At 40.5% G+C, this 21,753-nt stretch overlaps 1 protein-coding gene across 5 annotated transcripts in view; it reads left to right on the top strand.

Annotated features, from left to right (window-relative positions):
- The window catches only part of KIF16B (kinesin family member 16B), a 290,550-nt gene that overhangs the window by 39,276 nt on the left and 229,521 nt on the right, over positions 1 to 21,753 (top strand). For 4 of the 5 annotated variants that reach the window (XM_019801572.2, XM_019801575.2, XM_019801573.2 and 1 more), the window contains exons 3-10: positions 893 to 1,006; positions 6,358 to 6,474; positions 8,712 to 8,809; positions 9,577 to 9,686; positions 12,674 to 12,816; positions 14,457 to 14,625; positions 14,801 to 14,932; positions 16,328 to 16,503. In XM_019801572.2, coding sequence (XP_019657131.2) covers positions 893 to 1,006; positions 6,358 to 6,474; positions 8,712 to 8,809; positions 9,577 to 9,686; positions 12,674 to 12,816; positions 14,457 to 14,625; positions 14,801 to 14,932; positions 16,328 to 16,503 — 1,059 coding nt within the window. Of the gene's footprint in view, positions 1 to 892; positions 1,007 to 6,357; positions 6,475 to 8,711; positions 8,810 to 9,576; positions 9,687 to 12,673; positions 12,817 to 14,456; positions 14,626 to 14,800; positions 14,933 to 16,327; positions 16,504 to 21,753 lie in introns of those variants that run through there. The other variant, XM_034641667.1, reaches the window with a different exon arrangement.

Genomic DNA, 21,753 nt, shown 5'->3' with positions numbered 1-21,753 from the left:
ATCTCTTTGTGCATTATGGAATCTATTTTCCTTGATTACTCTGTTGCCTTTTGAGTTTTACAAACATTTCCTCATCTGATATAATGAAAACAGATGTCCAGATTTTTAGCATTTTAATAGTGAGAACCATAGAAATTGTTTATAGAATCTGAATTACATTGGAAAATATGATGCTCATTAAATTTTTTCAGCATGTGACCAGGGAACTTTGTGAAATTTTGGTGGCTTACTATGATTTTTAAACATGGTCTTTGGTTCTCTTTAGGTATATAGCAAGGTAAACAAGATACATGCAAACATTTGCAGTAAACTCGTAACAGAATATGTCCTAGGAGAATCTAGCCTCTCTGGAGTGGCAGCAATTACTTCTGGATGTAGTGCCCACGGGGCAGCTTCATGGAAGAGGAGCATCTGATCTGGAGGTTTTAGTGGGGCCGCAAAATTGCACAGCTCTATGGGGCTCTAGTCACATCACAATCTATGTGATTAGTGGCCCCTAGAGTTCTGCAGACCCCAACTCTGGTGGTTTCAGGTGGAGGGAATGGTAAAAAGTATCAAAGCTAGAGAAAAAGTAGGAGTCTGGTTGAAGTGTTGGGTTTGTATAAGAGAATCATGATAAAAAGTCCAGAAAAGTAGCTGTGGGTCATAGCATAGAGAGCCTGGACTGCTGGGAAGAGTTCAGGATCGATCTATCTATCTATCTGTCTGTCTGTCTGTCTATCTATCTATCTATCTATCTAGGGGGTAGTCAGGAGGAAGTAAATGCTTTTTACAGTGTAAATATGAAAAGTGGTGATCTTGTGTATTTTTTATGAATTTTTCTTTTCTTGAATTAGATAGATCACTTATATGTCAGTGCTTTTTACATTATATCATAATCCTTTCCCTCTAGATACCAGAAGGAGGGACTGGGGACTCAGGAAGAGAACGGACCAAGACCTTCACCTATGACTTCTCTTTCTATTCTGCTGATACGAAAAGTCCAAATTATGTCTCACAGGAGATGGTATGATATTTTCATAATCTTTACTTTGATTTCCATATTGAGAAGAACTCTTTAAAATATCTTGCTCCTTTTTTTGACTATAATTTATATAAAATTTGCCTCTGCTGACTTAACTTTGTTATGTAGCACCATTCATCTTAATTAAGCCTGAGAAGAATTCAGTCCCCACAAAGTTGATTTTGTTTTTCACTTCTGAGCATGATGATCATAACCTTTTTTCCCCAAAACTTGGGCATGACTACCGTTTTGAAGGAGCTCTGCAAATAAAGCAATTTGGAGGCGCCATTTGTCTATTGCTAAGCCTGGCAAATTAGCCACTCAGCTCTGAGTCTGGCTGCGATGCACAGCTTTGGGAGTTAGATTTCAAACCCAAGACCCATTTCCTGTGTGTAGATCATTATAGGATCATTATAGGATTCTAGAAAGAAGGATTCTAGAAGGCACACACTTTTTTCCCCCAGACTTTTTCTAGAATCTAGAATGTAGCTGAAATTTGTTGAGGAAACCCGTGCTATAGGCTTTTATGGTCTAAAATATAGGCATAGAGGAATAGACCCCAAGATCCTCGCAGGAAACCATTGCATGTTGACATTGCATGTGAGCAGGACGAGGGCATGTCTCTGGGACCAGCTGGGTGTTTGAGCAGAGCAGAGTTATGGGGAAGCACCAGTGAGAGAGGAGGATTATGGGCTTCTTCCTGGCTTGTTAACAGCTTCTTTAAATATATTGCTTCAGGGCTAATGTGTTAAAAGAAGGATAAGAATTACTATTTTGCCTGCTCTGGGTTGTAATCCATGTGGTGGCATCTTAAGGTGGTATTATTGTCTAGTTGCTTGCAACTTGGTGTGTCCACGTATGAGAATCACCGCATTGCCTAGAATGTGTTAAAAATGTAAAATCCCGACTAAGTTCAGACCCACTGAATCAAACTGCATTTTTAGCAGGTTCCCAGGTGATTTGCACACACCTCAACATTGGAGAACTACAGTTGGTTAGGAAAGCAGTTGGCTTTACTGAGGCAATGTAAATGTTGGCACTAAGATAGACAACTTAGAGGAATTGTTCAAAGGAGAGGGTTGGAGTGATTGTCAATTCAGTCAAGTAAATTTAAAGATCTAATTGGTTTTGTTCATTGATTCATGAATCCTGCAGCATCCCATCCAGCAAGCAGAAAGGAGCTTCGAAGAGCTGTATAAAATGGAAAGATTTTATAGGCAGAAACAGGGCAAGATCATCTTCCATCGGGGGAAGAATAGAGGGTGTTATTAGGTGGATCACCTCATCTTCCTTTGGGGGATGGAGAAGGCCCATGTGACAGATCACCTCATTGGTGCTGATCAGAAAATCCTTGACTGACCAGTTAAGACTGCATATCCGGGGGAGATTGAAATTGCGATTAGGTTAGGTATTGAACCCCGGTTTTGTAACTTGGCCTAGCATAAGTGACTCCATTATGGGCCTGTGGTTTTCTTTTTTAGCAGCAGTGCAGAAGACTTTCCTGGCGAGGTAACTGATTAATCAGCATTGGTAGCTAGGAGTGTGGTGAGAAATAGAATGTTATAGGTATTGGAATCCAGATTTGGGCTTTAATATTGGAATGGGAATGAAGTGGCTGGTATGAGGGAATTTGTTAAGGGAAAAGCCAGTTCATTCTACAGTCTTCAGAATGTCTTCCACAGAAGATGGATGAAGAGCCATGAAGGTTTCCACTTTGAACTTACCCAGCGAGTGGCTGGATTTTCCTGGTTATTTAACCTGAATTTGAGGCCTTTTGGGGGTAGAGGGCTGTGCTGAGGGAAAGTCCACAGTGGGAGGAGCAGGCCGGTGTGTGACAGCAGGGCCTGGCACACTGGAGATGCTCAGTAAACATTTGCTGACTGACAGAACTCGTTTACAGATGGTGGTTAATTTATGGGGACAGACGACATTTCCTGGTTCTACAAGAGTCAAGATCAGGGAAGCAGTAACAAGTTTAGCTTTTTTGGAAGTTAAAAATAAATGCTCAGAGTCTAAAAATAGTTTTAGTTTGTGAAAACCTAACTGATAGGGATAATTTCCATGCTTCAGGCGGGTGAGTAGCGTCTCTCTCAGGTGTTTTGGGTTTTTTGACTTTATTTATATAGTTATATATAAATAACTTGACGTTGTTCCATTAAATTACAAAACTAAAAAGCAGGAGATGTGTTAGTAAATACTACTTTCTGGTAGAATCACATGTTAATAAAATCAGCATAGATACAAGAAAATACCTATTTTTTTTAAACACTCTATTAGAGAGAAGGGTAATCTTCCTTCACCCCTAATGTTAAAAAGAGCTTCAATTTTGACTGTTTTCGTGCTGCCTTACCTGGCACAGGATTTGAACTGTCAGGTCACATCCCTGCTATTTACACGGGAAGATGCAAGCTTAGCATGATGTCAGTCTCCTCCTCCTCCTCCTTCTCCTTCTCATCTGAATATAAAGGCATCTTGAGAAAATACATCATGCCTGTTACTGTAGTTCAACTCAAGTTTTCCTTCCTGTTAAATGAATACCAAGTAAGATGACCAGTAATATTTCTTTCTTACAAATGAATTTTAGATTTAGAAAAAAAAATCACTGAGTGATTTAAGTCTATATTCACATAAATTAAAGACCATTTTAAATAAAGTCTGATTTTCCTAATGGTTCTTCAAAACTCGGAAGGGAGGCTTTGATCTCACATAACCTGTTCCTTGATTCAACCCTGGAGAAACTTGAAACCTACGATCTCTCAGTTGACAAGCTGGATGGGTCAGTCTTATTTTAACAGTGCCCTCTTGTGGGCAGTTTCCCTCAAGTGAGGCCCTGTGATGCCTAGGATGACCCTGGAATTGGCTTGAAAATCTGTGTGAATTTTGGGTCCCCAGGCCAGGTGAGGATTTCAGCAGGGTTTTGATGCCAGTGGGGGAGGGCAGGTCGTAGGGCTCACAAAGCAGCCCCTCCCTCCCCACCTGGCTTTGGTAGGTGATGCTAAACAAGTCCTTCCTGGGAGCTGCAGTGGGGTAGCCTGTTTTCCTTGCCAAGAACCCCGAAGATGTGGGCAGTGTCCTGCTGCTTCTCTGGGTCCTGAGCCAGCTTTGGGTGGGTTACTTGAAGTTGAGACTGAGTCTGGCCAGGGTCTCAGCACCTCCAGACTTGTATATTCTAGGCCTGTTTTGCAGTAATGTCCACCAGTGACCCCCTCCCCCACCCGCACCCGCCCTTGGCCCCCAAGTCTCTTGAGAACTCCAGCTGAATCAGCTTTCTGGAAAAATAGGTAATAGTAAAATGGTAGGTGGGATTTTAATCCTGGGAAGGAGTTTTATTTTGAAAACTTTTGGGTTTGGTTTAAACATATTTTCTAGGACTTTGCTTCAACCTCAGACAAAGGTATTATAGAAGATCCTTCTCTCACTCTTTGGGAACTTTATGTAAGGCTGTTCTTCCTATCCAGTGGCACCCTGTCACCTGGTAAAAATGACAGATGACTTTTTTGTGTGTGTAATCAGAGAGAATTGAAGAAATATTTAGAGTTTCTCCTCAGGTTGCATACACAGTGCCGAAAGCTAACCTTGGATGGGGGGTCTGGAGCTGTGAGTCTCCCTGGGATTCCGGGCTGCTTCTTCAGTTTGTGGGAGGAGGTCCTTTCAGGGAGGGCTGGGGCCTCATGGCTGATGTCAAGGATGTGGAAGAGGCCCCATAGTGATCAAGTCTTCAGAAGCACAGGTTTGGGGGTCAGCAGTGCCCAGGTGCAAATCCCAACTCTGCCACTCACTGTATCTGCTCATTCATCTAGCTTCTCCCCCTGACAGATGGACCTCAGTGATGCTACACCCAGTAGCATTTTATGAGGACTAATACATGAACACACTGTGATCTGCTCTCATAGTTGAGAGTTGAGTACGTCATCAGAATTTGAGAACAGGACTAGAAAAATATCCCTTCTTAAAGCCAAAATGGATACAAATTAATAGCATGAATGAAACTGGTCATTTTGGAAGTGACTCCATTGAATGGATAGTTTTTAAGTCCTTGATGGAGAAACTGAGAAAACAAAGTCCAAGCAAGATGGTGGCATGATGGTGCCGGAAGAAAGCTGAAGTTCGGTTGGCTGTGTTTTTATTTTGTCCTTGGATGACAGGCTGTGTTATTAGCAGGGGTGCTTTACGTGGAGCTGACATGGAGAGGGCTGGTGTTTATCGGCCCTGTCTAGAGGGTGGCTGGAGGGCTTAGATCCTCGGGGGAGATGCCGTGTCAAGTTTAGCTAACCCAGCATCACTCACAGAGAATGAACACTCTTGAGGGGTAGGCGAGGCTCCCACCTTGGACCGTGGTGACCCCACAGTGCAGTGCCTCACCTCTTCCTGGCTTCCTTCCTTCCTTCCTGGCTCTGACTGAGAACCCAGTCACGCTGCCTCGTGATGTCTCTTGAGCTGCTGATGTGCCTCATTTTTGAAGCAGGGAGGTGTTTTGTATGGCCTTAGTGTGCCTGTTGGTCCAAGAAGGCAGGAGGCAACATGAAGGCTTATGGGGTTTGGAAAGCTTTGGTTTGTCTCCTTCCCAACTGTGTGTACCTAGGATGGCCACACATCTCAGCTGGCCTCGTTTACATCAGCTGTCTGGGTGAAGTATTTGTCCTTCACCCTCTTTCACTCCCCAGAGCGTCCCACTGTAATTATGTGGTGCGACAGACATGGACTCAGGCCATTGAAGGTGCAACCCCAGGCCCCACACAGCTCCTCTGCCTGCCCTCTCCATCTTGGGCAAATATTCAAATAGGAAAAAGCATCTGGACTCTGACACAGGGGAGCCCGACCATCCCGGCCTTATTCATACCCACCCGTCACTCAGCTCTCAGAGAACCTTCTGAGACTTATTTTGATGAATAGCTGGATCCTTAAAATGACAGCATTGATTTGGCATGGCTTGAGCAATAACTTCTGGATGCTGTGATTTTTAGGTTTTGAATATTTAGTTTCTGGAAGCTCTGATAGAATGGATAACTCTGTAAGTTTATTTAATTCTGAAATGGTAAATCATCATGCTTTAAAATCACCTTTGCTTCTTAGATGTGATTGTCACTTGGCCTTGTTTACATTTTTATATTTCAGCAATTTTTTGTTAAGTAGGAAAAAGGACGGGGCCGCTTTTTGCTTCCTTAAAAAGTTTCCTTTTGATTAAAAACTGGGGTACGTACATATTCTGTTAATAGTTCTGTGGTGATTTATTTATGTGGTGTAATCCTTTTAAGATGAAAGTAGCATTCAAGAATATTGTCAACATTGAAGGGGCTTTTTATTGAAATCCATGGTAATTGTCTTTTTTGTGGTTTTTTTTTTTCTGGTTTCAGGTTTTCAAAACCCTCGGCACAGATGTCGTGAAGTCTGCATTTGAAGGTTATAATGCTTGTGTCTTTGCATATGGGCAAACTGGATCGGGAAAGTCATACACTATGATGGGAGATTCTGTACGTTGTTTTACACTGTGGGAAGAAAATTTCTCATTATCTCTCTTTGGACTGATAGAATTATCTCTTTTATCTACTTGGTCTGTACTAACTTGCTTTTCATGTTCTGATCATTCTTTAGCAATAAGATAAAACTCGGTAATAAGTTGGACTAAATTTCCTTTGAGAGATTTTAAATTAGAAATAGTTTTAAGTTTATAAGCATGAATAATGGATGCAAGTCTCAGTTCATTTTCTGTTTTTAAAGGCTTTATAATCTTATCAAAAAAAGTAGGCTGGGCCCATAAGTAATTTATTCTTCTTTTCTGCCAACACAACAGTTTGAATAAAATTACTGAACTCTGTTCTTTTTAAAATTATTCAAAACATATTTTCCTCAAGAGAAATGTAAAAAAAAAATCTCTCTGGTGGAAAGGTACTACCTAACTCCAGCATATACATAAAAAGGGAATTATGCTGTTTACATAGAGTCTATGTAGTTACGGAGTATGTAGAGTTTCGTAGTTATGCTATATAAACTAACAGACATTTAAGTTATACTTGCCCCAAAATATAGAGGAGTACAAACTAGACATTACTGCAGGAACTTTACCTCGTTCTGTGTTTTCTCCAGATCTAGATAGCGCTGGTGTGCTTTACTTATGTCATAGTGAAAACTCTTCATTGCCTGTCAGGCCTGTGGCCTCTCCTAGCTGGGGAGGTACCAGCAGGGGATCACAGCGCCTCCTGCTGGCAGACACAGTGGGGTCGCTAATGCAAAGGTTTGGTGGTTCACGGAAGCAGTAGTAGTACGTTTTTGTTTTTGTTTTTTTTTTTTTGAGATTTTATTTTTATTTATTTGAGAGAGAGAGAGAGCACGACCATGAGCAGGGGGAGGGGCAGAGGGAGAAGCAGGGAGCCTGACGCGGGGCTGGATCCCGGGACCTTGAGACCATAACCTGAGCTGGAGGCACACACTTAACCGCCTGAGCCACTCAGGCGCCCAGAGTAGTAGTAGTGCATTAAAGAAGGTAGGTCTTTCCAGATGGAAGCATTTGAGTGCCTGTGATCGGCTTCTTAAATTCAGGCTTTTCCTTTACAGGAGAAGTAGATAAATGCCGTGCTGTGGATCCTCAATGCTGAACAGTGTGGAAGACTACAGAGAACAAGCAGTTAGTTTCAGGAGTTTCCCATTTCCTTTTATCATTACTTCTCCCTTCCTAGTTTCTCACTATGCCTTTGCAANTTTAAAAAAAAAAAAAAAAAAAAAAAAAAAAGTCTGCTCTAAAAATGAAATTTGCATGTGATCTGCTAGTGGCTATTTTATGTAAGTTAAACCTTCATAAAGCGCTCCTAAATAACACCTGTTTTTCTCTGACCTTATATTAGCTGAGCACTGTTTGGGTCTTCCTTTTTATTTTGTTTTTTAAAGGCACAACAAAAACATATGGCAAAATCCCAATTTTTCTTGAGAAGAACTGGTACCAAATGTATGGTGTTTAAGGGGAAAAAAATGCTCTTAATGCTGTGATGATATTTTTTTGGGGGGAGAGGATGTTGGGTGAAGGTAGGCAGGGTCTTTGGAAGGAAACACTGAAGCCCTGAAGTTTTGCTTTCCTAACAAGAACATTTGGCCTCATCTTTAACATCGTTCTGGGGTTCATCAGCTCGTCAATGCCGGCTGAACCATGAATACTGCTGAAGACGCCCAAGTCACATATGTAATATGATGTATTAAAATCTGTCTCGGAAGGCCAGTGTTGGGATTAGTGCATCAAAGGAGGAATATAATACATGTTTCGATGTGGTCCTGTCATCTAAGGGTTAAGAAAGTTATCAGCTACTTTGAGTGCTTACCAAGACTCATTGGTGTTTTTCTTTATTGCTCAGGGTATATTTCACCTTTTTTGGTCATTTGGCTGGATCGGATTTTCCACATTTATTGTACAGCTGTAGACCATCTTGTTTGAAAGTTTAAGGAATAGATTGTTTATGTTTTCAAGTCAGGATTTAACTGATTAAGAGCTGTATATTACTCTAGACCTAGTGTGCAGAAGTTAGAAAGCTCTATCTTCTCATTTCAGAGGCTAGGAAGCAGTCCCAAGGGGGTAAATGGTGTATATGGGGCCCTGAAGTGGTAGGCCTGGGGTTGACATACAGGCCCCTTGAGTCGAAATCCACTCTGGCAAATTGCAGATTCAGCCATCGGTTGCTTTCATTTCGAGTGACAGCTGTGGTGTTCCTCCTTCCCACTGCAGGGCGATTCTGGCTTAATACCTCGGATCTGTGAAGGGCTCTTCAGTCAGATAAATGAAACCACCAGATGGGATGAAGCATCTTTTCGAACTGAAGTCAGGTAGGGCCCATGTCCTGAGTAACTGAGTGCGTGAGCTTGGTTGGAGCTTCTCTCCAGGCACGAGGAGGAGATAAAGGATAAAGCCTTTGGATTCCTGAAAGGAGAATCTGCCTTTTCCCCTCCCATACTATCATAGCTAGAAGCAAAGCTTAAAATATGTCTGTTTTCAGTGACTTCCCTGGGTTGCAATTTGGATTAGGATTTGGGGAGGCTAACAGAAATAATCCTTCTTGGTCAGAAACTCTCACATGGTGTTTATCTCAAATAGAGTGAGCTTTTGACTTTTAAGTGTGTACCCCATTCACTTGCCTCCTTTTATCTGAATAAGGTTTGTTTTATTCTTTGTGTTGGTAGGACCCCTGTATATCTCATCTTTAGATAAATCTGGACGGTTGGGGGTTTTTTTTTTTTTTTTTCTTCCTTGAAATTAAACCTCGGTGGGGAGCCAGTCTTCTCATTGGTTTTGAGGACAAACATGGCAATCAGAGGTCCTTACGGCTGCCTGACCTCTCAGTGGCTGTGGGGCCTTGGACAAGTTGTTTAAAAAACTCTGTACCTCTATTGCCTCACCTGTAAAATGGGGATAATAGTAGTACCTGCCTCTGGGCTGTCCTAGGGATTAAATGGAGAAATCCACTTACCGTGCTAAGCGTAGTGCCTGATACATAGCTACCGTCTGTAAATGTCTGTTGCTGCTGTTATTATCTCGTTGTTATGTTAATGTCTGAAATCATTTTACTGACTTCAGTCCTATTTAAAATTTTTAGCTACTTGGAAATTTATAATGAACATGTGAGAGATCTACTTAGGCGGAAGTCATCCAAAACCTTCAATTTAAGAGTCCGGGAGCATCCAAAAGAAGGACCGTATGTTGAGGGTAAGAGCGAACATTTCACAGCTCTGTTCTTGGGAATTTGTGTAAAAACAATAGTTTCCGGGGAAAAATGTAAGATAATGGTGAAATGTGAAAAATATCTTTGGCCTTTTATTCTAGTAAAAATGATGTGCTGTCACTACAGCTGTCACTAGTGTGAATTTATACTTCACCGGGCATTCACTGATTTTGTGGGCTCGCCAGTAGATTTCATCTGGCTCTCAGAAGAACTCTCTGGAAATTTGTTTTCCAGTGTTCACAGGCAGCATAAACGACCCTACAAGCTGTCTATATGGCATTGCATCTTTGCGATATGTGTTTTTTTTTTTTCTTAAAGATTTTATTTATTTATTCGACAGAGATAGAGACAGCCAGCGAGAGAGGGAGCACAAGCAGGGGGAGTGGGAGAGGAAGAAGCAGGATCATAGCGGAAGAGCCTGATGTGGGGCTCGATCCCATAATGCCGGGATCACGCCCTGAGCCAAAGGCAGATGCTCAACTGCTGTGCCACCCAGGTGCCCCCGTGATATGTTTTTACTGACCTTAAGGGTAGCTTATGACCATAAGGAGATCCTAAGCCTTTTAAGCTTGTGAGAAGAGCGTTGACAATTTCCTGTGCCATGGTGCTCAGTGTTTGTGTCACAAGTAGTGCTGGGTCAAGGGCTGGCCCCTGCTAATCATTCATACATAGGCTGGGTGGAAGGCTGTCTTGCTAACGCGGCTTCTCCCAGCTGACTCAAGGAGGTGGCTGAGTTGCAGCTCACCATAGGAATCACACCCCGAAAAGTGCTTTCCTGTGGCTCTTGTCCTTCATCTGTGTCTTGTTGGACGCAAGGCCAAGAACTGGTCCTGGGCTTGAAAAGGTGTTCCTATTTTGGTTGTCTTTTTCACCTAGTGATACCAGGTGTACTGACAGAACTCCATCTGCATTTTATTAACTTTCCAATTGAAATTTCGCCTTTTATGCCCAAAGTAAGGTGTATAACTATGTATTTGTTTTGTGGAGCATGGAATAGCTATTATTGTTAATAGCTTTTAGGCTAACTGTGCCTCATGCTTCCCTTTAATTGTCTTATCAGATGCTAAAACATATTATAAAGCTGGTTTATGAAAAGACAGAATAATCAAACAGGGGAAAGCATCCAGAATCTGATGTAGATACTTAGGGGGATTTAGTTTCTAATAAATCTGATATTCAAACATTGGCGGAATATTGGTTGTTAAGCTGTCTGGTAGGAAAAAAAAAAGAGTAAATTGGTACCATAGCTCTGTTTTTACACCAGGATAAATAGCAAATGGAACAAAGATATTAATGTCAAAAGTGACATAGTAAAATGACTAAGAAACTATGTTAGCTTTTTTTCCCAGAAATTTGGAGAAGGGAAGTCTTTTAAAAATTTCACTTAAAACTCAGGAACCATGAAATCAAAGTGTTAAGTTTGAAATGGTAAAAAAACAAAATTTGACAGAAACACCATCAGCAAAGTAAAAAGACAACCTCCAAAGTGGGGAAAGTCTTTTCAATCAAAGTTTCAGACAAAGGACTGATTTCCCTAATAGAGAAAGAGATCCTGTAACTCAGTCACGACAAGATTCAACGACCAAGTAGAAAAACGAACACAGGATGTGAGTAGACTGTTCACAGAAGTGGAAGTGTGGATGGTTTTTAAATGGAGGAAAGAATGCTCAGCCTCACTGATACTCAGAGAAAAGCAAAATAAAATAGTCTTCAAGATAGCGTTTATTACCTGTCCCTGGTAGATGTAAGTAAGCCTGATAAGACAGTGTTGGGAGACAGGCAGTCTCATACATTGCTCCTGCTGGGTGTAAATTGCCTTCTATGGGCAATTTTGCAGTATCCATCAACATTTCAAATGTGGTTTGATCTCAAAGTTTGGCCTCTTAAGAATTTATTCTGCAGAAATATTCACACATATTTGAAAAGACCTGTGTACAAGATTATTTGTAGTACTGTTACTTGTAATTGGTAACAAAATGTAAACAACCATCTATAGTCTCAACAGGAGACTGGTTACATTGTTTACGGTACATGCATACAGTTGAAGGCTCTGCAGCCATAAAAATGAGTGAGGAATCACCTTAACTGATACAGAATATTCTTCAGTTATTATTACATAGAAAAAAGCAGGATGTAAAACAATGTTTATGGTATGCTGCCATGTTTGAAAGGGGAAAGAAGATGGTTATATATATATATGTAATTGCCTGTATATGTATGGGTTATTTCTAGAAAGGTGTGGAGAAACTGATTACATTGGGTTGCCTGACAGAAGGGAAGTGGGGAATGAACTTTAGGATAGGGGTCTAGGGAGACCCTTTACACCATATACCTTTTGTAGCCTTGGATTTTAGAACCATATGAATGTTCCCCCAAAAAATGAATAATAAGTTTTTTAAAGGATTAAAAAGATGCTGTCTGGTTTTGCATGAAGGTAGTGTTTACATTTCCCTTGCTATGACTAGTGCTCACGAGGCTGATGATAATAGCTAACACTTATCCTAAATCCCCTATGCAATAGGTATGCATTATCAGAGGTGGCTGAGCCTCAGTGAGGTTAAGTAACTCGCACATAACCATGTTAGTCCACTAGTAAGTGGCAGACTGGGATTTGATCCTCGACAGCCCCAGCCCTTGAGTCCGTGTTATAAACTACCACACCGTAGGAACAAGTAGGATCTTTTTTTTTTTAATAATAATTTTTTATTATGTTAGTCACCAAACAGTATATCCTTAGTTTTTGATGTAATGTTCCATGATTCACTATTTGCATGTAACACCCAGTGCACCATGTAATATGTGCCCTCCTGAATACCCATCACCGGCCTCTCCCAGACTGGGATAGAAAAGGTAGGATCTTTAAACAAGTGAACAGATCTGTCCAATCGTGTGTTATTTCATAGAGGTAAATTTCTTATTATGTTTACTATAGATTAGGGAGATTTCCTCAGCCCCCCCCTTTCCCTCCCAGATTTATCCAAACATTTAGTACAGCAGTACGGTGATGTAGAAGAACTGATGGACGCGGGAAACATCAATCGGACCACAGCAGCGACTGGGATGAACGACGTCAGCAGCAGGTCTCATGCCATCTTTACCATCAAGTTCACTCAGGTGAGGGCAGCTGCAGGGCCGGCTGGCTCCGTCCCTGAGGTCTTTACTAGGTGATTAGCAGCAGCTGAGGACCGATCACTGTTGAACCAGGAGCAGCGGCAGGCAAAGGTGACCGCCTGTCATTTCCTTGTTAATTAGAGTCGAACACGTGCTGTGTGCAGAGTCTCTCTGTGGTTACAGTCACAGTCCTTTGAAATGTCCAGATGTGTACCCTTAAGAAATACTTAGCAGGCTTCCGCCCTGGTCTAGACATTAAAAAAAAAAAACAAAANATTAGAGTCGAACACGTGCTGTGTGCAGAGTCTCTCTGTGGTTACAGTCACAGTCCTTTGAAATGTCCAGATACGTACCCTTAAGAAATACTTAGCAGGCTTCCGCCCTGGTCTAGACATTAAAAAAAAAACAACAACAACAAAAACAAAAAACTTGCTTTGTGCATAATTAAGCAAAAGTTTTCATTGTTGCGAGCTCTGTGGGAGATAATGGGTTGCCAAGTCAGACCAGTTGGGGGCCAAGGTGAGTAACTCATTGTGGTACATTATCGCTCCATGGCACTCACCCCACAAAGTTGATTAGGATTATGAGAATGATATTAAAGGGCAACCGACATTTTTAAGTACCTATGTAAGAACTCATTCTGATCAGGAGGTGGAGAGCATTTTGAATATGTGTGGAAATTACTGAGGATAAATATTTTAAGACCTAGGCCAGTGGAACAGATCAATGCAAACGTGTACGGAGATTCCTCTCGGGGCTTAAACATGTGTTAGGTGTTTGGGGATGTCCTGGCCTATGTTAACCATTGAACATATCAGATAAAAAAAAAGATAGTGTTTGCATCACAGTGCAAAGAAAATTAAAAAAAAAAAAATTCTCAAAGGTCAATCAGAACAACTCCCAATAAATGCTCCACATCTTTACCTTTAGTTAGACCTTTCTTTGTGATTTACTGGAGTTTATTGGATTTTCTCCTTTCTGGTTAATGTACATTAGGATGTGGCCATCCCTAGTTTCTATCAAAGTACGGTAATTTCTTTTTGGCATTTTTCTTCAGGTTGTTAAACATAGGTTAAAAGTCTTTGGGAAGGTAAAATTCTGGTAGAATTCAGAATCAAGGAATACATCATTTAAGGTTTTTAGTTTTTTACAATTTGTGAAACAAGTTTTAACATTGAATGATGGTCAAATTATCTTTTACATAACTATCTACATTTATCCTATTTTGGAGAGCCCTTGTGCTTGCAATGCTGAAGGTTCTAGATGAGAACAAAACTAGTTATTTACTTCTGTTTTCTTTGTAAGTGCCCTCAGCAATTTGCGTCCTGTTCTTCCACAGTCAGACTCAGTCAGACTTTGTTGAGAAACACCAAGTGACTGGAGTCATGGAACAGTTCTTCAGAAAGTTTAAGAATGACATATGGTAGACTTCTGTTGTATTCAGTTTCATTTGGAAGTTTTCTATAATCAGTAAGAAGGCCAACGAAACAACAAGATTAAAAACAAAACAAAAACCAAAAAACGAAAAACAGCCCTACCCTGAGAGATCGCAGTGAGGAGTGGAAAATAATTAGGGTTTGTATCACAAACAACATCAGGGACTCTTTACACCTCTTCAATTTTGCTTTTATGTTTTGCTACAGGCAAAATTTGACTCTGAAATGCCGTGTGAAACCGTGAGTAAGATCCATCTAGTCGATCTTGCTGGAAGTGAGCGCGCGGATGCCACCGGTGCCACTGGGGTTAGACTGAAGGAAGGGGGGAATATTAACAAATCCCTCGTGACTCTGGGAAATGTCATTTCTGCCTTAGGTGGGTTTCTGCTTGTCCCCTGCTGCCTCTTACTCTTTGCTGTACTGTGTTAGCACGAAGCAGTTATGTTTAATGTTTGTGTTACAGACTGAGCGTATAGCCTCAAGGTTTTCTGAAGCCAAATTAGAGAAAAAAAACCTCACTGGTGGTTTTGTTTTGTTTTTCTCCCATGCAGCCGATTTATCTCAGGACGCAGCAAACCCTCTTGTGAAGAAGAAGCAAGTTTTTGTGCCTTATAGGGATTCTGTTTTGACTTGGTTGTTGAAAGATAGCCTTGGCGGGAACTCTAAAACCATCATGATCGCCAGTAAGAATTCCAAGTTCTTTTCCTCAGCATATAGTGTTTTATGTGAACGAACTGTAGCTGTGTAAGCTTTAAGCATCTCATTAGGAAATAGTACCTTTTTTTCTTAATCTTAAAAAAGTAATTTTCTATCTTGAAAATCACTGTGATCCCATCTACACTATCCTGTTATTACCTCTCTTTCCCGTTTCCTAGCTGGATAAACTTGCCATGTGTTGTGCAAGCTGGGATATGTGCAGAATGACTCTCACCCTTTCTTTGCTCAAAGTACAGGAAAGAAACTTTTCACTCCAGGAACTCACAGGAGAAAATCATTACAGGAACATAAAGTGAAAACAATCCAACTTTTGTTTTTCTATTCTAAAGCAGTACATGTGGAATTTACAATGAGGAATTGAGAGGAAAAACAACAATGCACATAAATAATGATAGCAGTTTTATATGTTGCTGCGGCATTTTCACTAACTAGAAGAAGTATAGCAGAGAAGAAAAATGTGCATAGGGGAGCCAGTCACTTGGGGAAACTCAGAAACTTTTTTTTTTTTTAATTTTTTTTTATTTATTTGACAGAGATAGAGACAGCCAGCGAGAGAGGGAACACAAGCAGGGGGAGTGGGAGAGGAAGAAGCAGGCTCACAGCAGAGGAGCCCGATGTGGGGCTCGATCCCATAACACCGGGATCACGCCCTGAGCCAAAGGCAGACGCCCAACCGCCGTGCCACCCAGGCGCCCCGAAACTCAGAAACTTTTAACCCCACTTTCTCTTGCCCTTTCTCCCCTTCCCTTCCTGTGTTTGGATCTCCCCCGCTCCCCAGGCCTTACATTAACACTGGAGAAAAGGGATCTATCTTGAGGTGTGCACCCAAGATGCAACTGTCTGGTTCCCTGAGCCCTACAGGCTGTGGTGGTGGGCTCGGGGGTGGGGGTGGGGCGATTAACCAAAGCTTTAAGAGGAAAAGAATTCACTGACCTACTGACTCTTTTGAAAAATGATTGTGCTCTGGATTTTTACAGATGATAGGCTTTGCCAAAACTTTTAAAAGTATTTTAATTTCTGTGTAATATTGAGAAGTACAGATAATCTTGAAATCATCTTCTTGGTGTATCCTGAACAGAGAAACTCCTTAAAGTATGGTGGAGTATCTCATATCTCATTTTAGAGTTGGTTAGATAGCTAGCTGATTCTAGACTTAAGAGGAGCAAAATGACATTTAATTTGGTATAGTGAGCACCTTTCCTATAAATCTTAGATAATTTTTAATATTCATTACTGTGGCAATGAATATTTAGTCTATCCAATGACCTGGGATTAATCTGACTTTTAAATTACGAACCAACTTTGCGTTAAATGAAACACGGAGTGCTGGATAGATTATTTTTTGAATTCATTCTTCACAGCCATTTCACCTGCTGATGTCAATTACGGAGAAACCCTAAGTACTCTTCGCTATGCAAATAGAGCCAAAAACATCATCAACAAGCCTACTATTAATGAGGACGCCAACGTCAAACTCATCCGTGAGCTGCGTGCTGAAATAGCCAGACTGAAAACACTGCTCGCTCAAGGGAATCAGGTTGGGTTTTTCTGAGATTTATGGATAATTTTCTTTGAGTAATGACATCTATTTCTAGATCTTAATGAGACAATTATCTCACTCGTTGTATTGATTTGAGTAAATAAGTGCTAAGTAAAGCTTTGAATGAGTTAGCCAGTCTCTCCTTTACGTTACCCTCCCATTGGCCTTTGCATTCATTATGTGCTCTGTGTGGAAGATTTTATCCACTAAACCTGAAATGATTAACTATCTAATAGTTATCAATTATGGATGGAAATTTAGCATGCAATAGGATTAGCAGAATAATCTCCATTAGTGGAAGGAAATTGAGGTGCTTGGAGTAATATTTAAAATTCTACCCATGCATTTTATGACTTGAAAATGTATTTTAACAGAATGAAAGACTTGTTTGAAGACCTATCTGAATCTATTTTGTATTGCCCATTACAGAGGTGGTTATGGTGATACCGTGACATGTATGACAAGCCTGTGGCCAGCTGAACTGATGTTCCTGAGGCCTTGCTTGCTTGTCAGAACGGCCTCACTTCAGGATCTTTTGGGATTCTAGTGAAGGGGTTTTGCCCTTTCGCTTTTTTCACAGTGAACTCCTCTACGTAGTGTACACACAGAGTTAGTGATGTTTTGAGATGAGTAGCGTGAATTAGGTTCTGATAGGTTTTAATGCTGTTGTGAAGAAAGGCCACCCTTGAAAGAAAATCAGGGATAGCTTTTTAAAATATTCAACTTAGATTCAAGTTAGAATTAAACAAAGATCCGTTTCTTCCCATTTTCTTAACCTGTAAATGGATGGCTTAAGTGTATCATTAAAAAAAAATGCTCTTCTTTAAATGCAGAGTGCTCTGTCTAGAGCAGCTTTTCATCTAAGAATATATGGCCCTTGAAGCCCTTGACATACTGTAAGTGGTTTGGCCCATGAAACTATCAGCAGGATGAAAACCTCACTGAGTTTCCTGTGTCCTGAAATACACCTGACAGTTCTTTCCCGTAAGGTGGCAGACTCGGAATTGTTCATGCGCTTAGAAATATCTCCGTGTCTAGTTTACGTTTTGATGTGGACCTTTCCTGTGTGTGAAAGGAGGCTGCCTGAATGAATGGTCCAGCTGTATGTGATGTTGTCAGGCTCCCCTAACTTATGACACGAATCATGATAGTCATTTTAATTTGTACACCATGTTATTGGGATCTTTTTTTCAGTGTTGTTAAAATGTTACTTACCTGAGGTGAACATTTAAGGGCGATTTGTTAGAATCACCCAAACTATTATATGTGAAGGTAAGTATTTGGAAAATTCTTGGTGCAACTTGTACTTAATGATTTGCTAAGTTACGGGAATGAAGGAAAAAAGAAGATCAGCCTTTTAAAATTAAACTGAGGAAATCCTTGAAGGGAACCTTATATGGACAGGAAACTTTAATTTATTAAAACTTTTACATGTTCTGTCTAAGGAATGTCTTCAGAGGTATTGTGTATACCAGTTGCCTTTTAATCTTCTTTCATGACCAAAGGCCGCGCTGTAATTGAAGGAGTATTTTTGTTGCTGTAGTTTTGAGGGTGAGGATGGAAAAGATAGTTAAGTCTATTTTAGAGTGCATTGAAGATAAAATTCTTTGTTAAACTTAATGCATTATAATAAAAACAGGAATCCCAATTTAAAATAATTTATCACACTATGAAACTATAAATTGTTGTGAGACAATACAGGCTTATCCTAAATTAATTAAATTTGTGATGCTCAATAAAATAAGCAGGTGTTTTTAAGTGCCCATTAAAAATCTCTGTATAATTTTTTCTGATGACATTGCTCTGTTCCTACAATATTCCGAATGCTGCCATGGTTCATTGAGAATATTATTCAAATCAAAGTTCCATTATTTGTTTAAGGACAGCTAAGTAAAAATCAACTCCTCCTTTTAACAAGTTTACATATTGGCCAATGCAGAATACCGTGTGCACCAGTTTCAAAAGCACAATGTAAATCACAAGAATCGAACATGTATTTGCTTCTACGACATAGAGATATACAGATATTATGTAGCAGTTTGTATATACATACATATGTGTGAACTCTTTATTGAAGAATTGTGTACGTACAGGAGAATTACATATTATAAGGATCCAGGTCAGTGAATTTTCTCAAGCTGAATCCATCCATCTAACCTGCACCCACATGAAGGAACAGAACTTACTAGCACCCTGGAATACCCCCTTGATGTCCCTTTTCCAGGTGCTACCTGCCATTTCCTTCGAGAGTAACCATTACCCTGACTTCTGAGGGTATAGATTAGGCTTCATTGTCGCCCATTTTTGTTCTTTATGTAAATGGAATCACGCAGTATATCCTCTTTTGATCTCATTTCTTTCATTCAATGTTGTGTTTGTGAGATTGATGCACGTTGTTGCATGTCGTTGTAGATTGTTCTCACTGCCGTATTGAGTTCCATCATACACATATGTATGTGTGTACACAGCTCATTTATCCATTCTAATTTTGATGGGCATTTGGGGAGTCCTTTCTGGGGCCATTAGTGCTGCTGTTGACTCTCTTCTCCACGTCTTTTAGTGAACGTACGATGCATTTCTGCTAGGGTTATACCTAAGGGTGGAGTTGGTAGGTCAGAAGGTGTACATGAGTTCAGTTTTAGCAAATACTGCCAGACAGTTTTTTAAAGAGCCTCTACCAGGTGAGTCCAGCATCAGTGTCTGAAAGTGCCAGCTCTAGCTGCTGTGGGTCCCCAGTAACACAAATGGGATGGTCCCTTTCTCATTGTAGCCATCGGATGGATGCAGAGTTGTGTTATAGAAGGATTTTAGTGTGCACGTCTCAGATGGTTAATGAAGTCTAGCATTTTGATCGCTTGTCTTTTCAAGTGTTCTCTTTTGTTATATTTAAAGCATGTTTTCAGACTTCTGCTTTGAATCTGGCAGAGAGAATGGCTGTGAACTCCTTTTCTCTTGAATGTATTTGGAGATGAGAAAATTAAACAATATAGAAATGAAGTAAGCCAGAAAAGTCAGGAGGCAAAGAAAGACAAGAAGAGAAGATGGAAGTAGAATGAATTTCTCGTTTGTGTAGCTGGAGTCACAGAGAAAATTTAAACGATAGCTAGATAATAGAAATGCCATCACGTGTAAACTTTTAAGATAGACACATCTCCAAGAGGGTCACAGAGTAAAACTGTTACATGATGTTTGTAAGACCGAGCACAGGCCCAGTGGGTAATTCAAAGGGGAAAGAAGGAAGTATGAAAACAGCACTATGTTGTTTTTACATTTTATGTGTATTATGTATACCTAAAAAAAGCACTTTATTACAGCAAAGAGTGCAATTCATAATTAAAATCATACACGATGTCAACTTTAATAAAGGAAAAAAAACGAAAACAAATCAACGACACTATAGGAAATAGCAGGAGACAGAGCCAGATTTGCCACAGGGAACCATAACTCTGTCTCATTTCATGAGAGCTCGCATAGACCAAGGTAAGGAAGAACATAGTATATTTACATGACACCATGAAAATTTGCTCTAATCAGTACAAACCAGGAAAAAAAGATTGCCAACTTATGCACTTTTTTATTATGAAAAGAGCTTTTATTGCAAGGATAAGATAGGGGCATCTGGGTGGCTCAGTCAGTTAAGCATCTGCCTTCGGCTCAGGTCATGATCCCGGGGTCCTGGGATCGAGCCCCGCATCAGGCTCCTTGCTCAGCAGGAAGCCTACTTCTCCCTCTGCTCTTCCCCCCCAGTTTGTGCTTGCTCATTCTCTCTTTCTCAAATAAAATATTAAAAAAAGATGAAAGAACACGAGCTGATAGAAGTGAACAAAGCATATGAGCACAGTTCACAGAAAAAAGTTGCAGATGGTTCCTAATCTATGAAAATATGCTCAGTGTCCCTTGAAATACAGTAAATGCAAATACTAAGAATAGTGAAATGAATAAATATACGAAATTGGGGACATCGACAAGTAGTCATTAAGCTGTGTATTTTGCTGCATGTAAATTATACCTCAGAATTCTTAGAAAACCTATCGGATGGGCACAGATCACAATGCTTGTTTGCAGAGTGTGTTGGCAAGGGCGGGAGGCAGCAGGTGCTTGTAAAGGTTGTTAGTGGAGTTGATACTGCTGCAGTTTCGATGTAGTGTCATTGCTTTAACACACGAACTTCATCTGAGTATTATTTAATCCTGAACATGTTTCTTCTAACTACACTAGCTTTGGGTTTCGCTGAGTGCAGTGCTCTTGTGTGTGTCTCTTGTGGACCTTGGAGGGTATGCCTCTATGAGAGATGTTGCCTCCTGTGAGGTCAGGGGCTTCTAAGCCAAGGTGAGCACCCCACATGCGGGTTTGAATCTTAGCCCTTCCAGAGGGCCGATGACAACAGCTCCTGACAGCTGTGAGGACTGTTGCAGAGACTTCACGAGGACCTTGCTGTTGTCGTTAGCTCTGCTGTCTGCTGAGTAGACAGAGGCCGAGTGTGACCCCTGGTAGTCTTGTTAGCCTGAATGTTGAACTGAGCCTATGAAGATCACCTTGTGGCTCTTGCATTCATTTGAACAGAAATTGGAAAGTAAATAATAATGAAAAAATGCTACAGTCTCTGAGGAGGACAACTTGGCAATTAAAAAGAAAATGATGCATATAAATGACTCATAAATTCCCTCCGAGGAATTTATCAGTACGGCTATGTATATGGTAGGCAACTGGTATAGGATAGTCATTTCTAGCATTGGTGATAAAACAGGAGATTAGAAAAAAACCTGCATTTCCATTAAGAGGAAAGTACTAACATAAATTATGGAATATCCATACAGTGGAATACCATACAGTGCATTGGAATTGTTAAAACAGAATGAAGTGGATTTATTTGTACTGAATTTTCTCCAAGATACATTGTTGAGTGAAAATGGCATTGTTCAGAATAGTATTCATGCTATTTGTTTAAAAGACAACAAAAATATGCTTGCATATGACCAGAAAAACTGCAGGTTTACACAACATATTGGGTAAGACTGGTTGCCCGTGGGATGGGGAGGGAGGAAGACCCTCTCTCTTTTTATTTGAGTCTAGTTGACACACAGTGTTAACGTTAGTTTCAGGTGTACAACAGCGATTCAGCTTCTTTACATGCTGTGCTCACCACAAGGGTAGCTGCCATCTGTCACCGTACAATGCTATTACAGTATCATTGACTTTATGCTCTCATCTGTACCTTTTCTGTGACTCCTTTCTTTTATTTCTGAA

Source organism: Ailuropoda melanoleuca, chromosome 13 (genome assembly GCF_002007445.2).
Source record: "Ailuropoda melanoleuca isolate Jingjing chromosome 13, ASM200744v2, whole genome shotgun sequence".
In the NCBI taxonomy this organism is placed as follows: domain Eukaryota; kingdom Metazoa; phylum Chordata; class Mammalia; order Carnivora; family Ursidae; genus Ailuropoda; species Ailuropoda melanoleuca.
This window is presented reverse-complemented; position numbering and strand designations above follow the sequence as displayed.